The sequence below is a fragment of the Camelus dromedarius genome, chromosome 16 (assembly GCF_036321535.1).
Source record: "Camelus dromedarius isolate mCamDro1 chromosome 16, mCamDro1.pat, whole genome shotgun sequence".
Classification (NCBI taxonomy): domain Eukaryota; kingdom Metazoa; phylum Chordata; class Mammalia; order Artiodactyla; family Camelidae; genus Camelus; species Camelus dromedarius.
The window spans coordinates 32,411,991-32,436,901 of record NC_087451.1 but is presented as its reverse complement, the minus strand read 5'-3'; the positions used below and the strand labels follow the sequence as shown (position 1 = coordinate 32,436,901).

Here is a 24,911-nt window from a genome sequence, read left to right as displayed (position 1 = left end):
TTGGACATGTGGGATGCCATGATGGAGGGGCAGGCCAGGGATGAGCCAACAGTACCTCCAGTGTGACAGCAGCCTCAAGCTCCCCTTGATGGCATTTTGAATGTGACATTTCTGCCCTCAAGGCTGCTGTTGGCCCTGTTGAGAGCATTTGCTCATGCTCTTGGGTACAGGGTTCAGCGACCAGCAGGTAAAATATCTACCTTGAGGGCTGGGGCATTTGGGGAGACGACTGGCTGCCACACTCTCCATTCCATGGCAGTTACCTTGTCCCCAGGCTCTAGAGCCACACAGACCAGAGATCAAGTCCAGCTCCGCACTGAGCAGCAGCAGGACCCTGAGTGAGATACTCTGACCTCTGAACCGCCACTTGCTCACCTGTAAAATGGGGATGCTATAGCCCCACACATGATAGTTGAATAAATGAGAGGACTCGTGCAAGTGCATCTCCCGTACCCGGGAGATAGGAGGGCTCAAATCATCCTGGCTGTGATTACTATGACTACTGCATCTCATCCATATAAAGATGCATTTTGACATCCCCAAAATCGAGGCGCATTCTACATTGGTGGTGTAAATTGGCAGCTTCTTTTTCCAAAGTGGGGGTAAATAAGTGGGGCTTCTTGTAACTGATGGCGACTTAAATTTATCCCACTCCCACTCCCACTCCCGAAAAGGCAGATCCACCCCCACCCCAGGGCCTTATAACCCCTATCTTCCTGTATCATCGAGGCTCTGGGCACTCACAGCTCTGTGTCCTCCAGGGCCGGGGGGCGCTCCAGCGCCTGCCTCCGCCTCCGCACGGCCCCCATTATCTTCTTGCGGGGCCCCAGGGGGACGCTGATGCTGCGGAGGTCGAGGTCGGAGCACAGCATGAGCGCCTCGAGGTCCAGCTTCTCCTGCCGCAGGAGAGAGGTGAAGTCCTCCATGTGCAGGGAGGCCAGGAAGGTCTCCAGCGGGCTCGTCTCGGGCTCCAGGTCCTCATCCAAGCCCAAGTCCAGCTCGTCCCAGGGCAGCTCCTCCCCGCAGCTGCGGTCCTGCAGGCTGTTGGCACTGCCCAGGCTGTCGTCGTCCAGGCTGGGGGAGCTCTGCAGCCGAGCCCGCAGCGTGCCCGCGCCGTCCAGCGCCGCGTCCTCGCGGCCCAGCCCGTGCAGCCCGCTGCTCAGGTAGTTCCTGCGGAACACCATGGTGCCCAGGCCGGGGCGGGTAAACAGGGAGTCGTGGCCTGAGTCGGTGCTGACCTCCGAGTGCGCAGGCTCGGCCGCCAGCGTGGCACGGGAGACGCTGTCCTCGTCCGAGAGGAACATGTCCCGGAGCGGGGCGCGGCCCCACTCCTTGGTGTTGGCGTAGGTGCCCTGGCGCACGAACATCACGTCGCTGCCTAGCTGCAGGCCCGAGAGCGAGCGCACGCTCTTGCGGCCGTCCTCGGAGACCTTGAAGGTGCCATCGCCGCCTTGCTTGCGCCGCTCCAGCTTCCGCTGGATCCTGGTCTTGCCCTTGGCGGTGCCGTGCAGCGTGGCCTGCGAGTAGGGCAGGTGGCTGCCCAGCGCCAGGTGCTGCAGCCGGCCGCTCAGGGTGCTGGACGTGAGGCTGGAGAAGCTGAGCGTGTCCGAGCGCTCGGCCAGCTCGCGCCGGTAGCGCCGCTCCATGCGCTCGTGGTGCTTGCGCTGCATCTTGGCGCACTCGCGGATGCGCCGCTCCGCCTCGCGGAAGGCCTTGTCCTTCAGCTTGCCCACCAGCTTGGGGTTGAGGCTGCTCTGCTTGGCCGCGATGGAGTCCAGGTAGCGCACGCACTCCATGTGGCCCTTCATGGCGGCCATGTCCAGCGGCGTGTGGTAGTCGTTGTCCAGGCACCAGATGTTGGCCCCGAAGGACACCAGGAAGGAGAGGCAGTGCAGGTGGCCATTGGAGGCTGCCAGGTGCAGGGGTGTGTTGCCCCAGATGTCACACTTGTCCGGGTCACCCCTGCAGGGAGGACACGCGGAGAGGCGTGAGGAGCCGTCGCAAGCTCAGGCAGGCAGTCGGCACTGGCTGCAGGTGTGGGGAGCCCCCAGCCTGGCTGAGCTTCCCCACCGGCACACGAGAGGGACTCGATGGTCCCTCCTCTGACTGCAGGAGACACGCAGCCCTGGACCACCCGTCCCCACTAGAGCGAGCCCAGGGTTAAAAATGGCCCCAGGCGCGCAAGGGGTGGGGCGACGGAGAAGGCGGGGCCTGGGCGGGGCCTTCCCCTAGAGAACTGAGGGCTGGGAATCTCAGGGGATAAATATTTGATGCCCGGAGAGAAAGGAGTGAATTATTCATGGGGCCCAGCGGGGAGCTGGCCCAGAGAGGTGGTGGGCCAGGGCCGAGTGTGGGTCTCTAGGCAGGCGTGGCGGCGAGTGTGGCTGCCAGTGCAGGAGTGAACGGAAAAGAGGAGGAGAGGGTGGTGTGTCCTGGGCCTGAGCCCTGAGTGAATGAGTGTGTGAAGGTGTGTGCCTGCCTGTCGGCGGGCACGGCCACGTCGGCAGGGAGCAGGGCCAGGCCTAGCAAGGCCGCGTGTGAGAGCAGGTGTCGGGTCTTGGCCTGGGCCAGGAGGGGAGCGTGGGAGCAGCCAGGAATGGAGGGAGGGGGAGGGCAGTCGGAACCTGGGCCCAGCTGCCCTCCCTACCTCGGACTGCCCCATCTTTGGGAGCCCTGTGAGGCAGGCTGGTTTGGGCCTGGCCAGGGGTCCCATGCAGCCCCCTCCAACACCCTCCACATCAGACTGTGCTCGCCTTGGACACGTTCCTGCTGGCTCCTCCAAGCTCGCCCCTCCCTCAGGGGCCTAGCTCAGCCTCTGCCCCACGCTAATGAGGAGGCTGCCCCGCAGGGCTAGAGGAAGAATCACTTCTTTGTCTCAACAGCTCCCCCCACAACCCCTTCCTCACTTCCCTTACTGGTCTCCAAGTCCTGTGGGACAATGTGGGATGCTCGGCATCTGGCCCACAGCCCACAAAACACCTACTGGTGCTCTCTGTAGGAGTTGGGGTGTTTGGTGCACCAAGGGGCCCCCCTTTCCCCCTCCTCCTATGAATCTCTCTGAGCAGGGAGCAGGATGGCAGGATCACTGTGTGCCCTCCTGGCTTAAACAGGGGCCAGTCTCAGCCTCTCGGAACGTGGCTCAGCTTCCTGGGCTTAGGGATGTTCCCATCTACTGCTGGGCCCGAGGAGCAGCCGGGGAAGGAGGGCAAGGAGGGTTCCCCACCCACCACATGCTCAAACCACAGGCCAGTGCATGGCACCAGGGCCAGCTGGGACCCTTCCCCTCCACCATGATTTCCCAGGGTCTGAGATAATCATATTAACCCTCCTGGGGCATCTCTTACACTCTTTTTCCCTGTCCGGGCCACCCTTATGTCCAGTTCAACCTGACTTCTTTTTATAAAACTGCTGGGGCTGGCAGAGTTGTCCACAGCATCATTCAGCCCTAGGGAGCCCACGTCAGTGGCCCTGGACACCGCATTCCTCAACTGCTACCTCCAAATCCCTTCCCAGGCCCTGACACCTGGATTCAATGCCCACTCCTCCCCACAGATGACTCCAAAGGGAGAGGGAGGGAGTGTGTTGTGGGAGAGGAGCACGGAGGGAGTTATGGGGTGGCTGAACCCAGTGACATTTGGTACAGTGGACAGTGCTCATAAATCCTAGGAATGTGGAGGGAGAGAGCTGTGTGAGACCAGCTAGTGGCGAGGTGTGGGCACTGGCCGGGGGAGCCCTTGGACTGGGGGGTTAGGCAGTGAAGAGCCTCTCCTTTCCCAGCCCCCCTTCTGGCCCCTCTGAGGCTTCTGCTCCTCCTCCCCCCTTCTCACTGTTCCCTTGCTCTTGCTTCCAGATGCCACCCACCCAGGAGGAGATCCCTCCCACCTTCCCCTTACTCTCCAACCCCTCCCACAATAGTGGACCCCCAAGTCCCAGTCCCTTCCCTCCCTGGCCCCACATCCAGGTCACAAGTGTCACACAAGCCTCAGCTTGTTTCCCCCTCCCACGACTGTCAATCTCCAAAGTTCCACCTCAAGGTCCGTCTTAGGGAAAGGGGTGGCTCAGATGAGGCGGGAAGATGCCATGGAGTGGGAAGGATGGTGAGGGTAGGTCTACAGGGGCTCCCAGATGCCCCAGGACAGGAGATACTCACCCGCGACTCACGATGAGGCGCAGCGACTCCAGGTTGCCGTGATAGGCAGCCCAGAGGGTGGGGGTCATGCCGTCCTCGTCGGGAGCGTTCAGCTCCTTCCTGGTGGCCTCCTTGAGGAGTTCCAGATAGCCATCCCGAGCCGCCCGGTGGTACTGGTCGTTCATGGCGCCTGACTCGGACGGGGCGCGCAAGGGACACGGGGAAATGCCCTCCGCGGGGGAGGGCAGCGGGGTTAGAGCTGAGGCATGGGGTTGGGGGAGGGGGCCGGGCCGGGGCCGGGGTCGGGGCCGCTAGCCACCACCGCCGCAGACAGAAGATGCGGAGCTCCCCGGCCGCCGCTACTCGGACATCTGAGCCGCTCGCCCGGCGGGGAAGAGGCGGGGGGGAGGATCTCCTGCGGCCCAGAGGGCCGCCCCGGGCTGCCCCTGGGTCCTAAACACCCTGCTCCCGACCGCACGGGGTGACCCAGCTCCCGAACACACCGGGCCTATCTCTCTCCAAAAGTGCCCACCCCAGCGTCCCGCCCCGTGGGGACAGTTGGGGATAGTAGGCGGTCTCTCCTAACTAGAGCTCCGGCTCTGAGAACCCGACGTCTCCACCAGTTAAAGGAACGGGCCAAGGGCGGCAGAGGGGTGTCTGAGGGCAGTCCTGACCCATGGGACAGTGGGCGTAAGAGGGTTACGAGGACCGACGGTCAGACTGTCAGGGAGCAAGACTCGGCTGTCTTGGCCGCCACCAGCTTGCTCAGAGGTCGCCCGGCGCGCTCCAGCAGGGGGCGCTGGAAGACTGGGCGCCGACTCCGTGCGCCGCCGGAGAACTTCGTCCACAAGCCGGACTTAGCCTCATCCAGCGGAGCAAGGACGCAAAGGTAGGGATAGCGGAAGAGGAAACTTCTACCACTGTTGAGGGTGTCGGGGAAAGAGGCACCAGGGTCCCGATCTTGCGCCAGCGACAGGGGAGCACGAAGGTACCGGGCGCGCCGGGGCTGGAAAGGCGTCGGGGTGCCTGAGGGCCCGTGGGCTTGTGTTGAGCCTCGGTTCTCAGGGCGTCGGCATCGCGGGGCGCCAGGGCGCGGTGGGCGCCGGGGGCGGTGTGCCCTCTGGGTGCCGCAGTGCGGGGCCGCGCCCGAGCCTGGCTGCGCCGAGGTGACAGGGCGGCGGGGGAGGGGGCGCCTCTTAATGGGTAAATATAAATCTCACCTTATCTGGCTACCGCACGCTCTTCCCTAAATTCAGCTCGGAAAAAAGATGGATCATGTGAGTGGGACTGAGAGGTTTATGGAGCTGAGTTCCCGCGGCTGTAAATCACCTTGCCCTCCCTGGTATAAAGCGCCTGTCCAGCCCGGCCTGAGAGAGAGGAGACACTTGCCGCCCCCTGCCCCCCAGCTCTGCGCGGGCTCCTGGCCCACCCGGCAGACGGATTTGGTGAGTGGGACCTTGGACAGGGTCCGATGGGGCTGCAATCGCTTCTCCTTTCCTCCCGTCGAGCGCGAGACCTGCACGGTAGGCTTTCCTCTTTCCCTTCCCCAGCGCTTCCTCCACCACCTGCAGCCCCTACCTGACGGGTGAGGAGCTCCTCGGTCCCCAAATCTAGGGATAAGATGGAGGAAGGAGAGCCCTGGGGGGGGGGGCTCACCTGGGCTCCTGTCCGCTGTTCTCCCACAGTGACCCCTCCAATCTCCAGTCACCCCTGCCATGTCCGAGGAGCTGGCCACGGGCCCCAAGGAGAGCCCGCCGGCGCCGCGGGCAGGCCCCCGCGAGGTGTGGAAGAAGGGCGGCCGCCTGCTGTCAGTGCTGCTGGCCGTGAACGTGCTCCTCCTCGCCTGCACGCTTATCAGCGGCGGCGCCTTCAACAAGGTGGCGGTGTACGACACCGACGTGTTCGCGCTGCTCACCACCATGATGCTGCTGGCTGTGCTCTGGATTCTCTTCTACCTCCTTCGCACCGTGCGCTGCCCAGGCGCCGTCCCCTACCGGGACGCGCACGCCGGCCCCATCTGGCTCCGAGGTGCCAGGGGAGGTGGGATCGGAAGTGGGGTGGGCTCGGCGCGGAGCTGGAGGCTGGGACTCTCAGAGGAACTATGGGGTGCTCTTCGACGTAGACCAGTGAGATGTTCCCCTAGGGAAGACTAGATGTGTCTGAGGGTGAGGTGGGCAGCTGTTGAGAGAGAAGAGAAAGAGTCCTGCAAGAGGGATGAGTGGAACTTCTTTGCCCTGTCTAAAGACTGAAAGAGGGGGTCACGGGAGAGACTCTGATGGAGAGCAAAAAGATGATAGATGCAATGAAAAGAGCCTATCCAGGCTAAGCTTATCTATGCAGCCCCAAAGAGATGGGGGCTCAATTGGACATCCATGCATCCACTGACTCAGTCTTACACCTATCCTTCCATCCATCCATCCACCCATCCAACCATCCTCGCACCTACCCCATTCATCCATCCATCCACCCAACTATACAACTACTTAGCCATCCATCCTCAAATCTATCAGCCTTCTCTTCTGTCTCCCTGACCACCACCCCCATCCCATTCCCAGGTGGGCTGGTGCTGTTTGGGATCTGCACTCTCGTCATGGATGTCTTCAAGACCGGCTACTACTCCAGTTTCTTTGAGTGCCAGTCAGCCATCAAGATCCTGCATCCTCTCACCCAGGCTGTGTTTGTCATTGTCCAGGTGGGTGGGAGGAGTGAAAAGGAGCCAACACCTGGCCTGAAGTCAGGAGACCCAAGCTCCACTCCTCTTCTACGCTGAGCAATCAGTTAAGGTGGGGATAGGATTGTAGTGCAGATCATATGAGTTCATAAATCATGAAGCACTTGGTAATGTGAGTGCCTACTTATGGGCCCCGCAATTTCATTTCAACCTAAGCAGTTAACACCTAGGAGGTGTCACTTGTGGCAGCTGCTGGGTCTCCTAGAACCTGCCCTGCCCTTCGTGGGTGCCCATAGAAGGCATCGATCTCAGCTCAGGGTCTGCTGTGGGCATGGCCAGTTTGACCTCAGTCTCATCCCCTATATTCTGTATTTGTTCAGGAAATAGGGCATCCGATACGTGGGATTTTTCAAACAAGTTCAAGTTTTTATTTGTTGCATAAGTAACACTTGAAAAGATCTTCTGATTGACCTGAGGCAGGACTAGTCCTACATGGGACCAGAACAGACCCCAGCCCTGTATCATAATCAGAATGACCACGTGTGTGGTTCCCTCTGCTGAAACATCACCCCTGCTGCCCAAGTCTCCACAATTTTTAACACATTTATGACTCTGGCATTTATATTGTTTTAATTTTACATTTTATGAGTTTGAAGAATATTTAGGCAAAACAGAAATACAGATACCCCACCACAATCAATATCACAGCAAGGATTTGTGGGCAGCCAGTGAGAGCCATTACTTGCAGGGCAGCCAAGGATGAGGATGGGGCAGGGGATGCTGCCAAAAAGAAGTGAGAAGCTTCCCAGATTCTTTCTACTTTGAACAAGACCTAGCCTGAGGCCTGCTCCCAGGAATAAGTAAATAGGCAGTCAAAACTCCTCCTCCTCTACCCTGCCAAGAAACAGAAAACAAACCGCATGCCAGAGAGCTTACAGGTGACATTTTTGCAGATTTTTAAAGAACAGAGAACTATTTGATACAAATTGATGCAGAGAATAGAAAGAGAGCTCGTGTCTCATTCAGTAAGGATGCAATGAACTTGATCACTTAGTACCGGGGCTCATGAGGTGGACAGGACATAGTGGTCGGCGTGGACCTGGGCGCTCCCAGGTTGATCCTGTCTGCAGAGGAAATGACCCCACCACTCTCTCTCAACACAGACTTACTTTCTCTGGGTCTCCGCCAAAGATTGTATTCACACCCACCTGGATCTGACACGGTGAGTGCCTACTTCATGTCCGTGGTTCAATGTCCATGCACAGGGCCAGGCTCACTTGGCATGAGATGAACGTTTCCCAACCTGGGCCATAGGTCCTCTTTCTGCCCCCAGGTGGAGTTTCAGCCAGGCTCCCTGACTTGGTCAGCCTGATTTCTACGACCCTGTGCTCTGTGTGTGTGCAAGCATGTGCACACTTGGCACACTTGGTGGGATGGTGTGTGTAGTGTACAAATGTCCTTTCCCCTAGTGAAGGGATCAGCAGTGGCCTGAGTCTCTGGGTGTGCCCAGCCCTCTCTTGGCTGGCATCCCAGCCAGGCTAAGTCTACCTTCCAAACTCAGCTACCCTGTTCACACAGGGGCCTGATGGCTCGCTTGCTTGTCAGCACCATTTCCCAGTACAGCATCCCCAACTCTCCACCTTGCCAGAAACCCAAGATGAGCCAAAGACTCTCCCTGGCCTCTTTGCTCTCCTTCCCCAAACAGATGTGGTCTCATGTTCACCCTCACCACCAACCTGGCTATCTGGATGGCAGCCGTGGTGGATGAATCCGTGCACCAGGCCCACTCCCACAGCAGTTCTCATGGCAACACCAGCTACACCCGCCTCACTCAGGACTGTGAGTGCCCACTTCAGATTAACCCTGGCCCTGTGGTGGCCAGACCTTGGGCTGGGTGCTTTGTGGACTTGTAGAGGGAAGCCAGGTGGAGGCCAGGAACCTCCTCTTGCTCCAGGCTACACCTCTGAAGAAGTTTAGATGTGGGTGGCCCAGGAGGAAGAATGGAGCTGCATCTTTTCATCTTGGATGATACAGCCTCGGACCCACTGTCCAGGTCTTCATCCCAGCAAAGAAGGGATTCATGCTCCAGGAAGAAAGCACGAGAGTGATCAGGCTGGAGAGAAGGGAAGGGAGACAGAGTGATTTGAGAATGGACTTATAGGATCAGATGGGAGTGCCTGGCAAGAAGGAGAAGGTAGAAATAATCACGATGACAATAGTGACAATTCACTGAGCCCTATGTGTCAGGTGCTGTGCTAAATGTCTTAAACACTATCTTCCTTAACCCTTGCAACCTCCCTATGAGATGGGTACTATTCACATTCCCTTTTTACAGATGCAGAAATTAAGGCATAGAGAGATTAAGTAGCTTGCCCAAGGTCACAGAACTTGAAATTGGGAGAACTAGTGTTGAGATCCATCTTTGCTTTGAACCAATATGCTATCCTGAAGAATTGTACCCCCAGTCCTGGTCCTCTGGATTTCTTTAGGGCCACACCACCAGCTAAATTCAGACTAGATGACCAAGTCCATCTGGACCTCACCTGAAGACACACACACCCAGTATAGGAGGGTCCAGGAATGGAAAGCCTGCGTCCAGACCTACAGAAGACCCCAGCCCAGCAAGACTGACAAAGAACCACCTAACGTGCTGGGGCTGCAGGGGTACAGAGAGGCACACTGGGAGTATTTTTCCGAGGGAATGGGACAGTGTGAAGCAGGCAATTCTGCAGTTCAGATTTTTTTTTTCATTGCACACTGGCTATTGTTTACTGATGTGTCCCACAGTCTCTGGCACATACTAGGTGCTCAGTAAATCCTTGTGGTGTGAATGAACGTGCCAGGCCCTGTGCCGGCTGTGGGATATGGTGGTGGCAGATAGCAACCCTGCCCTTCCAAAGGTCACGGTCTAGGGGTGAGGTTCTTCGGGGTGGGTACCTCCGGAGGGTGGGAGGGCAGCTCTGTGCCCCTCTCTCTGCAGGGGAGCGTGCGGGCAGCGCCGCCGGAGGAGACTGCTCCTGCAACACGGCCGTCTGCCAGGTCTTCCAGCAGGGCTACTTCTACCTGTATCCCTTCAACATCGAGTACAGCCTCTTTGCCTCTACGATGCTCTACGTCATGTGGAAGAATGTGGGCAGGCTGCTGGCCTCCTCGACCCACGGCCACAACCACACCCCATCCCCCATCAGCCTCTTCCGGGAGACCTTTTTTGTTGGTCCCATCCTGGGCCTGATACTCTTCGTGGTAGGGCTGGCCGTCTTCATCATCTACGAGGTCCAAGTAAGCGGGGAGACGGGCCGCACCCAGCAAGCCCTGGTCATCTACTACATCTTCAACATCGTCTGTCTGGGGCTCATGACCTTGGTCAGCCTGAGTGGCTCAGTCATCTACCGTTTTGACCGCCGAGCCATGGACCATCATAAGAACCCCACACGCACCCTGGACGTGGCCCTGCTGATGGGTGCTGCCCTGGGCCAGTATGCCATCTCCTACTACTCTATCGTGGCCGTGGTGGTGGGCACACCCAGGGACCTGCTGGCAGGGCTCAACTTAGCCCATGCTCTGCTCATGATTGCGCAGCACATCTTCCAGAATGTGTTCATCATTGAGAGTCTCCACCGGGGACCCCCCGGGGATGAGACTCATGGCACTCCCCCCAGGGAGCCCTGCCAAGGTCTTACCTTTGCCAACCTGGATGCCCTCCACACCTTGCCTGCCTGCCCGCCCCCCGCCGAGCTAGTTGGCCCCAGCCCAGCAGGACCTCAGGAAGCAGTGAGCATCACCTCAGCCCCCAAGGACCACTGGAGAAGCAGGTGCTTGAAGGACATTTCTCTGTTTCTCCTGCTCTGCAACATCATCGTGAGTAACGCTGGAGATGGGGATGGGCTTGGGGGAAGACAAGGCTGAGGAAAGATGCTCTTTCAGGTTTGTTCGCTTGCCCCCCCCCCCCCCGTCTTGCTCCGAGCCCATTTGAGAATCTGTATGGCTCTCTGGGAAAGGAGCAGACTCAGCGAAGGTCTGGTGCAGCCCCCGGGGCAAACAGCATCTCAGGGCACACAGAGAGAATGAAATCCCAGAGTTCTGGCATCTAGACAGCGAATGGAGCTGGAGAGAGCCCCAGAGAATGCTGACATGGGGGCTGGGCAGAGGTGAGAGGGAGCTGTGAAACTGATGTGGAGAGTAGGGGCCCTCACTCCCAGATGGGAGGTGTGACTGCTCCTGGGAACTTGTGACCAGGCTGCTTCTTAGAATAATTAGAGCAGCAACAGGAAGTGGCAGAGCCCAGCGTAAGTGTGAGTGGTCTGTTAGCCGAGTGCAGGCTGGCTGGGAAGGGGAGCATCCCCAACCACCAACCCCGACCCAGTGACTCAGCCAAGCCCCTTCCTTTCTGAGAGAAACTCCTCTGGCTAACAGCAGACTTCACCCAATACAAACGGACCTCCTGTATGGGAACCCTCTTTGTGAAGGTGAACCCCAATAGAGAAATACTCCTCGTGTAGCTACAGCCCAACAGAGAAGAGCCCCAGTGCAGACATAATCCCCAGGAGGGAAATCTCTAACACAGAAACATATACCCATGAGAATGCACCCCACATAGAGCGCACACCGCAGTGAAGTTTCGCTCAGTGTAAAACAGTCCTTTTAGCTGTAACCTCTAATAGGAAAATACTCCTATTACAGAAACAGCCTAATTGTGGGTATATCCCAATATAGAACACATCTAAATGATTCCACCCCAGTGAGGTCTACATGAAATACGTGCCCTTAACTGAGGCGCATTCTTGGTGAAGTTCTCACTGTGAATATCCCTCCTACAGGGAACCTATAAAAAAAAAGACTGATCACTAATCTCTGACCTACCAGTAGAAGCAGTAAGGCTCAAAACCTCCTTCCAGCTCCGGTGTGGCCCCCAGCCCTGGCCCCGCCCTCACCTTCTTCCAAGGTGGAGTCTACAGGCTGGGAGTCACCTGGGATGCGGCTTTTGCTCCAAGCATCTGAGCCTGGATCAACTCCAGCATCATCTCCAACTCCTTCATTTTATAGGACAAAAGCAGGCTCAGATCTGGGCTGTGATGTGCCCAAGGATGTGATACACTTGGGGTGGGGAGAGTGGGATTAGCCTAGAAGCCTTTGTTCTTTGCCTCTCACCCCATACCTGAACCATCTGAGCTCGAAGCCAGAGAGGAAGCAGAATTCCAGCTTCCACCTCCTCCCAGACCAGGGGAGGGGGCAGGGAGTGGGGGTGGAGCTGGAGAGAGGTCCCCACTCAGCAACACCCAGCCCTTGCTGTCCACCAAATCAGAGGGCTAGGACCCCCATCCTGTCATTGCCCCCCCCCCCCCCGCAGCACACCCAGCAAAGCCCGCAGAATGACTGAGTCCCAGCCAGGTCCTGACACTCCTCTCTCCCCACAGCTGTGGATCATGCCTGCCTTCGGGGCCCGCCCTCACTTCAGCAACACGGTGGAGGTGGACTTCTACGGCTACTCCCTCTGGGCAGCCATCGTCAACATCTGCCTGCCTTTCGGCATCTTCTACCGCATGCATGCTGTCTCCAGCCTGCTGGAGGTCTACGTGCTGTCCTGAAGCCCCAGCAGAGACACAGGGAGCAGGGCTCAGCTCATGTACCCACCCAGAGACCCCCAGGAATGAATCATACAACTACCCATTCTCTGCCGGCCCCAGAGTGGAATTTTCACCAAAATTATTTTTCCAGGATGAGTTTTTAAATCACAATCAGGACATGCACATCCATCCCAGAACGCTCCTGGAGCATGGGGTGACTAGAGGAGGAAGACCTCTCTCCCTGCCTTGTTTCTAGGACCAGGCAAGATCTGGAAGTGTCCTAGACTCTGGCTCTACCCCAACCCCAGGCCTGTGGCCTGACCAGTGCTGCTGCCTAGAGCTGGAAACCAATAAACCTACAGTTCCTTTCTCCCCTGTCCCCAACTTCTTGTCTCAGCAGCCACATCTGAGGTGATCGATCACATGATGGGATCTGGAGCCAGAGCTGGAAGGGGATCTGGAGCCAGACCTGGGAGGGCCCCTGGAGATTTCTGGGTCACAAGCTTTTCTGTGGGTGCACCAATTCTGAGTTACAGACCCGTTATCAACTAGTACCTGAGTGGCTGGGAGATGCTGGGCTGAGTACCCAGCCCACCACCTTCCTCTTCCCTTTATCCTCATGTGACACAGACATTTTTTAATGTGTCCCATGACACATGAAAGGTTAGGAAGGACTAACTTAATCCAACTACCACTTTATAAAGAAGAAAACCAAGGCCCAGAGAAGTACAGTGACTTGCCCACAGTCACACAACAAAAGAGAGCCAGCACATTCTACCAAGAATAATAATTTTCAAATTTTTTTCAAGCTTCAGAGCTTTTTCTCCCTCAAATAAAACATTTCAGAATTGGAATATAGTTTCAGAATCAGGCTATTAGAATATAGTTTATAACAGGGCTGCTCTAGCTTCAGGTCTCACCCCCCCCCCACCCCAGGCCTCCTCTTACCCTTCACCCCAACTCCCTAGGGTCCCTAAGGCCCCTCTCCAAAGTCCTCCAGCTTCTACTCTACAAAAGTTAGAGAGATGGGGCAACTGTGAAGCTGGGGAGATCCTGGTGGGGCAGGGGATGTGGGTTCTCATGGTCTTCCCAGTTCTTTGACCCTCTCTGGAAGCCCCTCAATAAAATGGTTTGATTAAAAAGGTGGGGGATATAGAGATGGACTTAGCAGAGAGAGAGACTGAGAAAGTCAGACCATGCAGAGAGGGATTGAAAAGGAGGTACCAACAGCCAGAAGAGCAGGCAGAACTGGTGGCCAGTGGAGTCAGCTGAAGGGGGCACAGGCTGGGGTGGGGGCAGGGATGGGGGAGGGAGATGGCACCAGAGTGTGGGAGCAGCAGCACCTGGAGCACAAGGGACTTCAGAGGAAAATGTTCTAGGACCAGCAGAATGAAGTGGGCAGGTCACAAAAGGCTGCAGGCAGAGCTGAGGAGGGGCAGAGGGGGCGACTTCCCACCCCTACCCGCCTCCTGCTGGGTCAGAACGGGGTCTCTTTGACCCTAAGTTCACGTTTGACTTAGGGAGAGAACCGGGCCTGACGCTAGGTGGCGTACAGGAAAAGACGACCCCAGACCTGTTGCGGGGGTCCATTCCTTGCTGGGCCCCCAGAAGAAAATGTGGCCTGGACCCCACAAGGCCTTTACTGCTGCCTAAGGACATTGCACCCGACCCTACCCCGGTATGGGGCCTCCTTGTGGGTCGCCTGACCCTGCAACCCAGCTTCTGCACCGCCTCTGGCTCCACCCGCCGGTCCAGCCACCTCGCTATTGGCTGCACCGTCCGGGAGCCCCTGGCGGGTAATTAACGAAGGATTAATGAGAGCCCCAAAGTCAACAGAAAAATCAATGGGCCGCGGAGCCCGAGAGGCGGCTGCGCAGTCCCGCGTGGGGGAGGGCCTCGGGGGCATCGGTCCCAGCCCGGGGACCTCACCGGACGGACGATCCGTGCTGCAGTGATCAGCCGGTGGCGATGCCTGCCCAGGCCTCAGGTAAGGCTCCCCGCGGCGCTGTTAGGGCCTGGAGCGCCCTCGGACAGCTGGAGGAACATTCCAGACCAGCTCACCCTTGACACTCACACCTACTCTGCTCCCAAAGCGAGCTTCAGAGACTTGGGGCTGCAGGGATTGGGGCAGGAGGGTGGGATGACGGAAGGCCAACCCCTGGTGACTCAAACTCCGGCCCCTTTCTGCCCCCCCACTCCAATACCAGCTCCGCGCCCCATCTCCTTCCGCGGGTGGGGGGCGCACAGAGGTCAGCAGGGCACGCCCGGCCTTAGCGGGGTCTGAGCGCGCACAGTCGAAACGGGTTGTCCAAGCCAGGAAGAAGCGAAAAGCCCAGACGGCTGGAAAAGGGGTGTGGGTTTGGGGCTGCCTGGACAAGCGGTCAGAGGCATACGTGTGGCTGCGGGGCTGTCCCAGGCCTCGCAGTCCCTCGAGGGACTCGGAAAGAAATCACGAAACTCCCTGGCCGGTGCTCAGCCGCCTCCTCCGGAGCTGGCTGGGCGCCGCGCCCCGACAGCTCCCCGGCTTTCATCACCTGCCTCTAACCGCCCGACCCACAAACCAGTTTGGTGTCGGGGCCCTCCCTGGGACTGGCGTCGCGCCGAGAGGCGTGCCAGAGGGTGGGGGATTCCTCCTCGCCGGTCCGGGCTCTCTCGCCCTTTTCCCACGACCCCTGCGCCCCCGGACTCCAGCACCCTCCCTGGCGGAGGACCAAATCTGCCACTTTGAGGACTCCCTCTAGCGGCCGATGGAGGGTTGGACCCCGGGGGTCGGGGGCAGGGAACACACTCAAGGCGAAGTCCCTGGAGGATAAGCTCTAGTCCTCCAGCGTCCTCTCTAGGCTTGCAGTCCTGTCAAAAACTACCTCTGAAACTCACCAACAATCCCGACCCTTCCGGCCTCTCCAGGACCTGGACAGAACAGGAAGGAGATGCACAGGTAGCTAACACAGCAGTCTCTGTGCCAGGCCTGGCTCTACATGCATTTACATGTGTCAAATAATTTAATTTTGAAAAATTCCCGTCAGGTAGGTATTATGCATTAATTCCTTCATTTGTTCTTTCAAGAAATCTTTACTGAACATCTACTGTGTACCAGGTACTAGTCCATAGTTGTATATCTGTTTACAGATGAGGAAACTGAGGCTCAGAGAGTCTGAGTAGCTTGTCCAAGATCACACAGGTAGTAAGTGCCAGAATCTGGGCTCTTAATCACTAGGCTCTCCTCCTGCCTTGGGAGGATGGGGTAGATTCTGGGAAGGTGAGATGGGGCAGGCAGGTTTAGAGGAAAAGGAACAGGAAGGTGTCCCCGTGAGCTTCAGGCTTGCTCAACCTGGGCAGGGGAGCCTGGGAAGAAAGATAAAGATCATCTGGAACGTCTCCACTGGGCCAGGATGCAAAGGATTTAATGGGGAGGGGATCTGTCCATGGCTCCGGTGCTGAAAGTTCCCCAGAAAATGCCAGAATCAGACGGCCAGCTTTGGTTTAGTGTCACGCCTGTGCCAGATTTGGGGCGTCTGAGATAAGCAGGATCTGGTCTCTGCCCTGAAGGGGCTCCTGGCCTTGAGAGGAGCCAGTCACACCCACGGCACCTCACCAGACGTGCACAACTGCCCTCAATAGATGCTTGGGCAGGGGGAGAAGGCTTCCCAGGAGAGGTGCTTAAGGCTGGTGGTAAGGATGGGCAGGAGCCATTGGCGGAGGGTGGCAGGAGAGGCAGATGGAACAGCAGGCTCCAGGAGTGATGGTGGGAGATGTGAGACAACATGAGAAATGGGGGGTCCTCTGGCTGGGTGGGGCTCTGCTGAGTCCTGAAGGACACACTGCAGTCAGCCAGGGGGCAGCGGGGTGGGCATGATGGCAAAGGGCGGGGTGTGTGCAAAGACAGGGAGATGAGCAAATGCAGGGACATTCTGGGAACTGCAGCAGGATGGTACAGCCAGTGGGCAAGGGAGTGGGGTCTGAAGACAGTGCTGGAGAGGTCAGTCAAGGCCAGACCAGGAAGCAACCCTGCCTTGAGCAATTTGTGCGCTCTAAGAACGTACTAAACATACACCACCCTGTTTCATTTTGAAAGCCCATGCAGGCCATGCTAGGAGGTGTGGATTTCATACTGAGGGCAGTTGACTGCCTTTGCAGGGCTCACAGCCAGGGAGAGGCACAGGGGGTAGGGAGACCAGTCCAGGAGAGAGAGGGCACAGCCGCGGACCAAGGCAGTGGTTGAGGTCAAGAAAAAGCTCAGAGCGATTCAGGAGCTGGAATTCACAGCTTAGGGCCTGAGAGGGTGAAGGGAGAGGCAAGGTGGACATGTGGTTCCCTGCTGGGAGACGTGGGGATGAAGATGCCACTTGCTGAGGTAGTGAATGAGGAAGCACGCATCCTGCAGCCTGGAGAATGGGAACAGTGAGCACTTAGAGCACCAAGCCCAGAGCATCAGGGATGCCCGGGCAGCAGCAGGACCAAGGGAGAGCATCTGGGATGGTGGGGAAAGGGGGAGCGAGGGAGCCTCCAGGGTCAGCTCAGGAGAAGCTCCCCACCAGGATGGCACCCGGAGCCAGCGGGCATCTCTGCTTTTTAGTACATCTCTGTCCCATAAGGAATGGGAACCCAAAGGGCCCACGGGGGGAACTGTGCTGGACTCCACACAGGGGCCCTGAGCTGCAAGTATGGGGTGACCCAAGAACTGGGTCCAAGCGACGGGTGATGAAGGGGTGGGCCTGAGTGAAAGCTTGGGGAAGGTGAGGAAGTAGCAGGAGGCATTCAGGGGAAAGGAAGGGTCAGGGATGGTGTTCCCCATGTTGAACTGTGCATTTATGGGACATCAGGGAGTCGAGGGAGGGTGCAGATGGAAGACAGTTCTGTCGAAGTCAAGGGAATGGCATTCATGGTGATCCCAGAGTGTCCCATGCTCATGGCAGACACTGTAAATCAATCTCAGGACTTTTCCCTTAATCCTTTAATATGCTTTAAAATTAACTTTAATTACATAAGAAATGTTAAAAAAAAATGAGTGCATTAAACCACTCCCAATGCTAGTATCCTCCTCCCTTCCCCAGAAGAAACTCCTACTGTGAACCTGACAGGTATCTTTTAAAAGTAATTTCATATACACCCATATGTACCCGTAATAGAGTATTGTTTCAGAGCACAGCGTTCTTCCCCACCACGCCCACACTCAGCCGCAGAACCCTTCTTAACACAGCACTCTAAGCAACCATTCCCCAACTAATCAAAGTCAGAACAAGAGGGGAAGCCTGCTTGCTCTCCCTGCCTTCAGGAGTGGAATTCCTCCCAGAGATCAGCAGGGCACAAGCGGCCTTTTGGTGGTGAAGTCACAGCCTTGGAAATTGCCAAGCACTGCGCAGATCTCCCTGACTCCCTTGACAGATATTATTATTCCACGTTAGGGTCAAGCACTAGGGCAGGAAGATGAGGGTCAGGGAATGTGGTCCTCAAACCAGTCGAAATAATCCCTGGGTTTTATGTGGAGCACAGAGGGCGTCCATATCCCCTGGTCTGCTTGAGCCTTCTCAGGTCCTCTAAGGTAGATGTACGGTAACTGCTATTATTTCCAGTGGCCCGACCAGAGAGTTTGCTTAGCTTGCCCTAGGTCACACAGCAGTTAGAGGCAGGAGTGGAATTGAGCCCAGGACAGCCCAGCAGCCAACCAGAACCCTTTCTCCCTCCCCAGCCCCTACTGAGGCTGCACTGGCTGCCCCTCCAGAAGCACAGGAGACTGAAGAGACCCTGGCCAAGGAGAACCAAGTGGACATGAGGACAGAGGAGACAAGGGCCCCCACCTCGCCCCACAAGAAGTCCTGGTTGGTGCGACATTTCTCGCTGCTGCTGCGGCGGGACCGGCAGGCCCAGAAGGCCGGGCAGCTCTTCTCGGGGCTCCTGGCCCTCAACGTGGTGTTCCTGGGCGGAGCCTTCATCTGCAGCATGATATTCAACAACGTGGCTGTCACGCTGGGCGATGTGTGGATCCTGCTGGCTGTGCTCAAGGCCCTGTCCCTCCTCTGGCTCCTCTACTACACGGCCGGTACCACCCGCCAGCCACACGCCGTGCTCTACCGGGACCCTCACGCAGGCCCCATCTGGGTGCGGGGTGAGTGTGGGGGCACTGGGTGGATGAGAGGAGTGGGGAGGGAGAGCGCCTTCCAGGGGAGGTGCCGATGGCCGCCTGGCCTGGCCAGGCTCCCTGGTGCTTTTTGGCAGCTGCACCATCTGCCTCAACGTCTTCCGTGTGGGCTACGACGTGAGCCACGTCCACTGCAAGTCGCAGCTGGAGCTCATCTTCCCTGTCATCGAGATCGTCTTCATCAGCGTCCAGGTGACAGGCCTCTCCCATCCCCATGCTCCGTGCAAACACACCCCAACCTATGCCTAGGAACAGCCACATCAGCAAACACCTATCCGGCCCAGGGTATGCACCCACATACCACAGCCCCCCCGACACGTGCCTACCTCCATGCACCCACATCCACTCTGCCTCCATGTCTCTGCATCAGCACACACACCGTCACTAAAACACAAACACCTGTAGATACGTATGCCTGTACATCCTTGCATGCCCCTAAATCTATGCCCCCAGATACACAGAGCTACTCTTTTTCAAAAATGTCTTTAGAATCCCAAGTTTTCTTTTCTTTTTGTTTTTAATTTATTTAATTATTTATTACTATCTTTTTAATGGAAGTACTGGGGATTGAACCCAGGACCTCGTGCATGCTAAGCATGTCCTCTATCACTGAGCGGTCCATTTACATCATCTTGTTTATTTCCCCAATAAGAAGGCATTCCTCTGAGAGGCAGACATTTTAGTCCCATTTTAGAGCCAAAGAGACTGAGGCTCAGAGATGTTTTACCACTGGCTCAAGACCACACAGCAAGGGAACAGCGGGGCCAGGATTCCAACCCAGGCTTCCTCACTGTCTCTTCCATTGCAAATACACACAAGCAACTGGGACACACACCCCACGGTCCCACCCCCACCCAGTCCCTGGGCTCAAAGCCCTTTCTCTTTCAGACCTGGGTGCTCTGGAAACACTGTAAGGACTGTATTCAGATCCAGACCAACTTCACTAGGTAAGACATGGGTTCCTTCTCTCCTTCCAACAAGTCTTGGGGCCAGTGCCCCAGTAGCTTCCCTGGACAGGGTAGCCCTGGGGGTATGGGTTAATCTGGGAATGGGTCCCAGGTGACCCCTAGGGCTGCCTGTCCTGAAGTTCTAATGGCAGATGGGATCTGGCTTTGGGAGAGAGTGGTCACCCCAAAGGGATTGATGGTGAAGTTCGGGCACCCAGGGAGCCGGCTAGGCTGTGTGAGCAGCGTGTAGCACCTCCTCCAGGTGTGGCCTGATGCTGACCCTCGCCACGAATCTGCTGCTCTGGCTTCTGGCTGTCACCAATGACTCCATGCACAATGAGATCGAGGCTGAGCTCAGCGCCCTCATGGAAAAGCTCTCAGGTACAGAGGAGACCATGACTACCCCATCCCACCTCCACTCCAGATGGGTGCACACACACGCTACCCCGCCTCAAACGGGTGAGGCTCACTGACTCTGTAGGTTGGGGAGAAAAACTCTAGAGCCAGATCATGACTCAGTAGAATTGGACGTTTGCCGAGGGTACCCATCCTGCCCCCACATTGGGCCTGCTCCATCAGGTCCTGGCGCTGCGCAGCTCCACTCCAGGCATCCATCTAGCTATCAGTAAGCTAGCCACTAATCCAGGCTGAGCTGTTCACTGATAAGTCCAGGTAGGCACTCCACACCTGGTATTTGCCTTTTACTTGTAAGAAACTAGAAAATCTTCAAGACTGAAAGGAATGTCTTCCTAATACAGTTGTAGGCACCTGGACATATCAAGAGAGACAGAAGATTTCTGGGCAAAATGAACTCCCCAGATTGTTCCATGTACCCAATGCCCTACCTGTACAGTCAGCTCTTGGAGGTCGTGTCCTGTCAACCTACATGAGAACGTTGCTGTCTGTGGGATTCAGCCACACCTGTGTGTATACAGTAATTCCCCCATCCAGGTGGCATCACCATCCTGACCCGTGTACAGCCAAGCCTTCCCAGCACACTCATGTATCCACACGCCCGCTGCACAAATAAATCGTGGCATGCCTGTCTACTGTGGGCATTCTTTATACTCTAGACACCTTTTTCAGAAGAGCTGTGCAGAGAGGATTTAGGGCAAGTGACATATGGATTTTTTTTATTATTAAAAAATTCAGACACACAGATGAGAACAGGACATACCCATCACGTAGGCATAATAATTATTAACATTTTGCCATATTTATTCCAATATTTTTGCTGAATTACATTATGGAAATCATGGCATTTCATCTCAAAATATTTTAGTACACAGGTTTTTAATGTATTTCCCTATGTTAGCACAATGCTATTATAATTTCTAACAAAATTCCTTAATGTCATCCCCATCCTTTATATCACTCTGTATTCGATTTTTTCCAATCAGCCCATGAAATGTCTTTGACAGATGGTTTGTTCAAACATGCAGTACATTGAGATTCGGCACGTTGCCTCCTCGTGGTGCCATTTGACTTGTTCCCCTCTTCCCTGCTTTTCCTAGAAATGTGAAGTATGGACCAAAGTTGTTGATTAGATTCAGGTTAAGCATTTGAGGCACCAGCATCCCACAGGGGATGCTGTGTGCTTTGCAGGACACCTCATCACAAGATCAGATGTCTGAGTACCCTACGGGGGATGCTGTTTATGGTCCAGTTATAGCAGACAGAGCCTCCCATTGTAAAGTTACAGGTTTCCCCTCATGCTCAGCAAGTACTCTGTAGAGGTGACATTTGGCACCAAAGACATCACGTGCCTAAGCTTGGCACGTGAATTCTAGAATCCCTTTGTCAAGGAATGACCATCTTGTGGGGAGGGTATAGCTCAGTGGTATAGAGAGTGCTTAGCATGCACAGGGTGCTGGGTTCAATCCCCAGTACCTCCACTGAAATAAATAAATAAATAAAATTAATCAAAAAACCACATAAATAAACCTAATCACTTCCCCCCACCAAAACAAAAACAAAACAAACAAACAAAAAGAAATGACCATCCTCTGATTTCTGATTTCTATATATGGGCCTCACTTTCCATTATCTGTAAAATGGGTGACCGAATCCCTTCCACCTCTGCCATACTCCAAGAGGTGAACGGGATTGATCTGTGCAGCCGGGTTCCTCAGAGCGAGGCCCACCTGAATGTCTGTCCCCTCCCAGGCAACGACACCAACAGCTGTCTGTGCCTCAATGTCACCATGTGCGAGGTCTTCCGGAAGGGCTACCTGATGCTCTACCCCTTCAGCACCGAGTACTGCCTCATCTGCTGCGCCATGCTCTTCGTCATGTGGAAGAACGTGGGCCGCCGCCTGGCACCCCACGCGGGCGCCCACCCCGGCACCCTGCCCTTCCACCTGCACGGGGCCATCTTTGGGCCACTGCTGGGCCTGCTGGTGCTGGTGGCAGGCGTGTGCATCTTCGTGCTCTTCCAGATCCAAGCAAGCGGCCCCGCCATCGCCCGCCAGTACTTCACCATCTACTACGCCTTCTACGCAGCCGCGCTCCCCGCCATGAGCCTGGCGTGCCTGGCGGGCACAGCCATCCACGGGCTGGAGGAGCGAGAGCTGGACACGTTCAAGAACCCCACCCGCAGCCTGGACGTGGTGCTGCTGATGGGCGCGGCGCTGGGCCAGATGGGCATCTCCTACTTCTCCATCGTGGCCATTGTGGCCACTCGCCCCCACCAGCTGCTCAACCGCCTCATCCTGGCCTACTCGCTGCTGCTCATCCTGCAGCACATGGCCCAGAACCTCTTCATCATCGAGGGCCTACACCGGCGCCCGCTCTGGGAGGCGACCCCTGAGGGCCGGGCGGGGAAGTGGGAAGCCGAGCCGCCTCACAGGGGCTCCCTGCTGGAGCTGGGCCAGGACCTGCGGCGGGCCTCGCTGGCCTACATCCACTCCTACAGCCACTTCAACTGGAAACGGCGGGCCCTCAAGGAGATCTCCCTCTTCCTCATCCTCTGCAATATCACAGTGAGTAGTGGGGCCAGAGGTCATGGGAGTGGAGCTGGTGAGGCTGCCCCAGAAAGCCTCACTCAGGAAGACATGGATCAAGGTGCATTCATTGCACATTGACTATTCCAAGGGTAATTGGCTTGTGCCTTTGATTGTCCAGGACACAGGCCTCTTTCCAACTAGCTTGATGCTACTTGAGAGTAGAGAGTGTCCCTTCATCTCTGCAAAAATGAATGAATGTGTGGAGCATGGAGCTAAGTGCTTTTTACAAACATACATGTAGGATTTCTACCCTTGGGAAGCTTACTGCCTAGTTGGGGAGACCCAGGGGGACCAGTTAGAGAATTACTAAGTAACTAATCGTCTACTGACTTCAGTCAAAGGAAGAGACCAGAAAGTGCCTGTTTTTTTCAAGAATCTCTAGGGGAAGGTCTTGGCAATGACTGCTCGTGTCTGGCGCTGCTAAGTCCCAGGCCCATCCCTTTATGCAATAGCTCTGCCTTTCACTGAATTGTCACCCTGACCTCGTGCAGCAGGCACTGTTACTGTCCTTATTTAACAGATAAGGAAACTGAAGCTTTGGCTGTTTGATCCGCCCATGGTCCCACAGCCAGCAAGTGGCAGTCCCGGGACAGCGCCCAGTTGTTTGAACCCACGTTGGTAATGACTATGCTGGAAACACCGATGGTGAAACCTCTGGCCTGGGCAGAGCACAAGTAATAAATTGGCCCTAAAGAGCAGTCGCAGCTCAGAGAAGGAAGTGTGGGCCCAAGTGGCCAAGCAAGGCTTCTTGAAGGTTTGATCTGGGCCTTGAGAAACGGGGAGAATTTGGACAGAAGGCAGGGCTGGGCTGGAGCAGGCCAAGAGTCATGACAAGCAGAAGGTGACTGAGATCAGGGCAGGAGGGAGCCCAGCTTAATGGAGCAGGTTGTACCGTGGTGGTGGCAGCCTGGGGTCTCATGATCCAACTGGATCACCAAGGAGGTGGCCGAGGCCTTCTGTGGGATGCGGTGAGGGGGGCCGTAGGAGAGGGGCTGGCTCTGAAGGCCTAAGGGTGAGGGGATGCTGGGCGGAGAATGTGCTGGAGGAGCTGCGGGGTCTGTGGTCTGCCTGCCCTAGGCTGAGTGCCTTGTGGGAATAGGAGAGCCCCCTCCCCCACTCAACACCCTCCTCTCCTTCCCAGCTGTGGATGATGCCTGCTTTTGGCATCCACCCGGAGTTTGAGAACGGGCTGGAAAAGAATTTCTATGGCTACCGGACGTGGTTCACCATCGTCAACTTTGGCCTGCCTCTGGGGGTCTTCTACCGCATGCACTCTGTCGGGGGGCTGGTGGAGGTCTACTTGGGGGCCTGAGGGTGCCCAGGAACCCACCCTTGGCAGAACCCCAAAGTGCCAAGGCTGGGGAGAATGTATCCCAGAGTCTCTGAGTAGATGCCCCATTCCAGGGGGACCTAGACCAGCCTGGGTTCCCCAAAGCCTCCTCTTCCCCAGAACCTCACTGAGCAGGGGTCACTATCTGCAGCCCAAGACCAAGGGCAGGGCCTGGACACCGAGCTCCTGATGCCCACGCACAGGACTGAGCACATGCCTGCCTCCTGCTCACCACAGCCAGTGTGGCCCAGGCTGCACCCCAGGAAGCCCCCACAGCTACTCTCTGGGATGGTCAGACCTGGGGAGTTGAGGGAGGGGCGTCCCTACACCTCCAGGCCTCGGGGGGGTCTGCCTCTCGCATGGTCCAAGCTCAGCCCAGGACATCTGGAAGCTCGCAGCTCAACAGGCAGCCCTGCCCCTCTGTCCCCACACACCCTGCCTCCTAATGAGCTCGTTAATTAGCTGCCAAGCAGGGTTCAACAGCTCTCTCCTGCTGCCATAAACCCTGTTTGTTTGATCGATCACATTCAGGCTTCGTGGCATTTGTTCCCGGGGACAGAGCTGCCATTCCGCATATGGTAGGAAGTGACAGTCCTCCTGGGCAGGGTTGTGGGGCTGGGACAGTCCTGTTTCTGGGCCAGGAGGGGTCTAAACCCTTTGTCTGATCCTTCCCTAGTCTGATCCATGGGAGAAGGTGGGAGGAGAGGGGCCGGGGCGCATGCATCCCCCCGCCCCTCATCAGCACACCTTTTCCCCAGCACGGAGCCCCAGATGACTTGCTGTAGCTGCTCACCACAGGGGCTGCGGCCTCTGACTGCCCAGTCCCCCCACCTGCTGGATTCGCTGAGCCATCGGGTGGAGCGGGCAGGCACTGACAGACCATCCATCTCCCTGAGCCCAGAGCAAACAGTGGGCTGTGCCCAGGGTGTGGCCCGGGGAGGACAGCCCCAGCCCCTGCAGGCCAGGCTTGCGGCCCATGAAGCTCAGTGCTGGCAGTCCCAGGGCTACAGTCTCAGAGTCCCCCAGTGCTGAAGCCCCTGAAGGCCATGCAGGAGGCTGGAAGGCTGGCCCCTCACCTCTCCTCCGTGGGCTCTTTCTCTGTGTGGCCACAGCCCACAGAGTCCAA

General features: G+C 56.8%; 3 protein-coding genes across 3 annotated transcripts; 2 read left to right on the top strand and 1 right to left on the bottom strand.

Annotated features, from left to right (window-relative positions):
• Positions 1-740: 740 nt before the first annotated feature.
• USH1G (USH1 protein network component sans) lies at positions 741-4,503 on the bottom strand. Its single transcript, XM_031469039.2, has 2 exons — positions 4,151-4,503; positions 741-1,962 (listed from the first exon to the last, which is right to left on the bottom strand). The coding sequence occupies exons 1-2, from the start codon at positions 4,312-4,314 to the stop codon at positions 741-743; spliced, it is 1,386 nt and encodes a 461-aa protein (XP_031324899.1). The 5' UTR covers positions 4,315-4,503.
• Positions 4,504-5,844: 1,341 nt separating this feature from the next.
• OTOP2 (otopetrin 2) lies at positions 5,845-12,707 on the top strand. Its single transcript, XM_031469037.2, has 6 exons — positions 5,845-6,157; positions 6,685-6,821; positions 7,964-8,022; positions 8,506-8,639; positions 9,781-10,658; positions 12,215-12,707. The coding sequence occupies exons 1-6, from the start codon at positions 5,845-5,847 to the stop codon at positions 12,383-12,385; spliced, it is 1,692 nt and encodes a 563-aa protein (XP_031324897.1). The 3' UTR covers positions 12,386-12,707.
• Positions 12,708-14,332: 1,625 nt separating this feature from the next.
• Positions 14,333-23,775, top strand: OTOP3 (otopetrin 3). Its single transcript, XM_031469045.2, has 7 exons — positions 14,333-14,351; positions 18,054-18,470; positions 18,559-18,695; positions 19,392-19,450; positions 19,713-19,831; positions 21,617-22,431; positions 23,597-23,775. Exons 1-7 carry the CDS (start codon positions 14,333-14,335, stop codon positions 23,765-23,767), a joined length of 1,737 nt encoding a protein of 578 aa, XP_031324905.1. The 3' UTR covers positions 23,768-23,775.
• Positions 23,776-24,911: the final 1,136 nt, after the last annotated feature.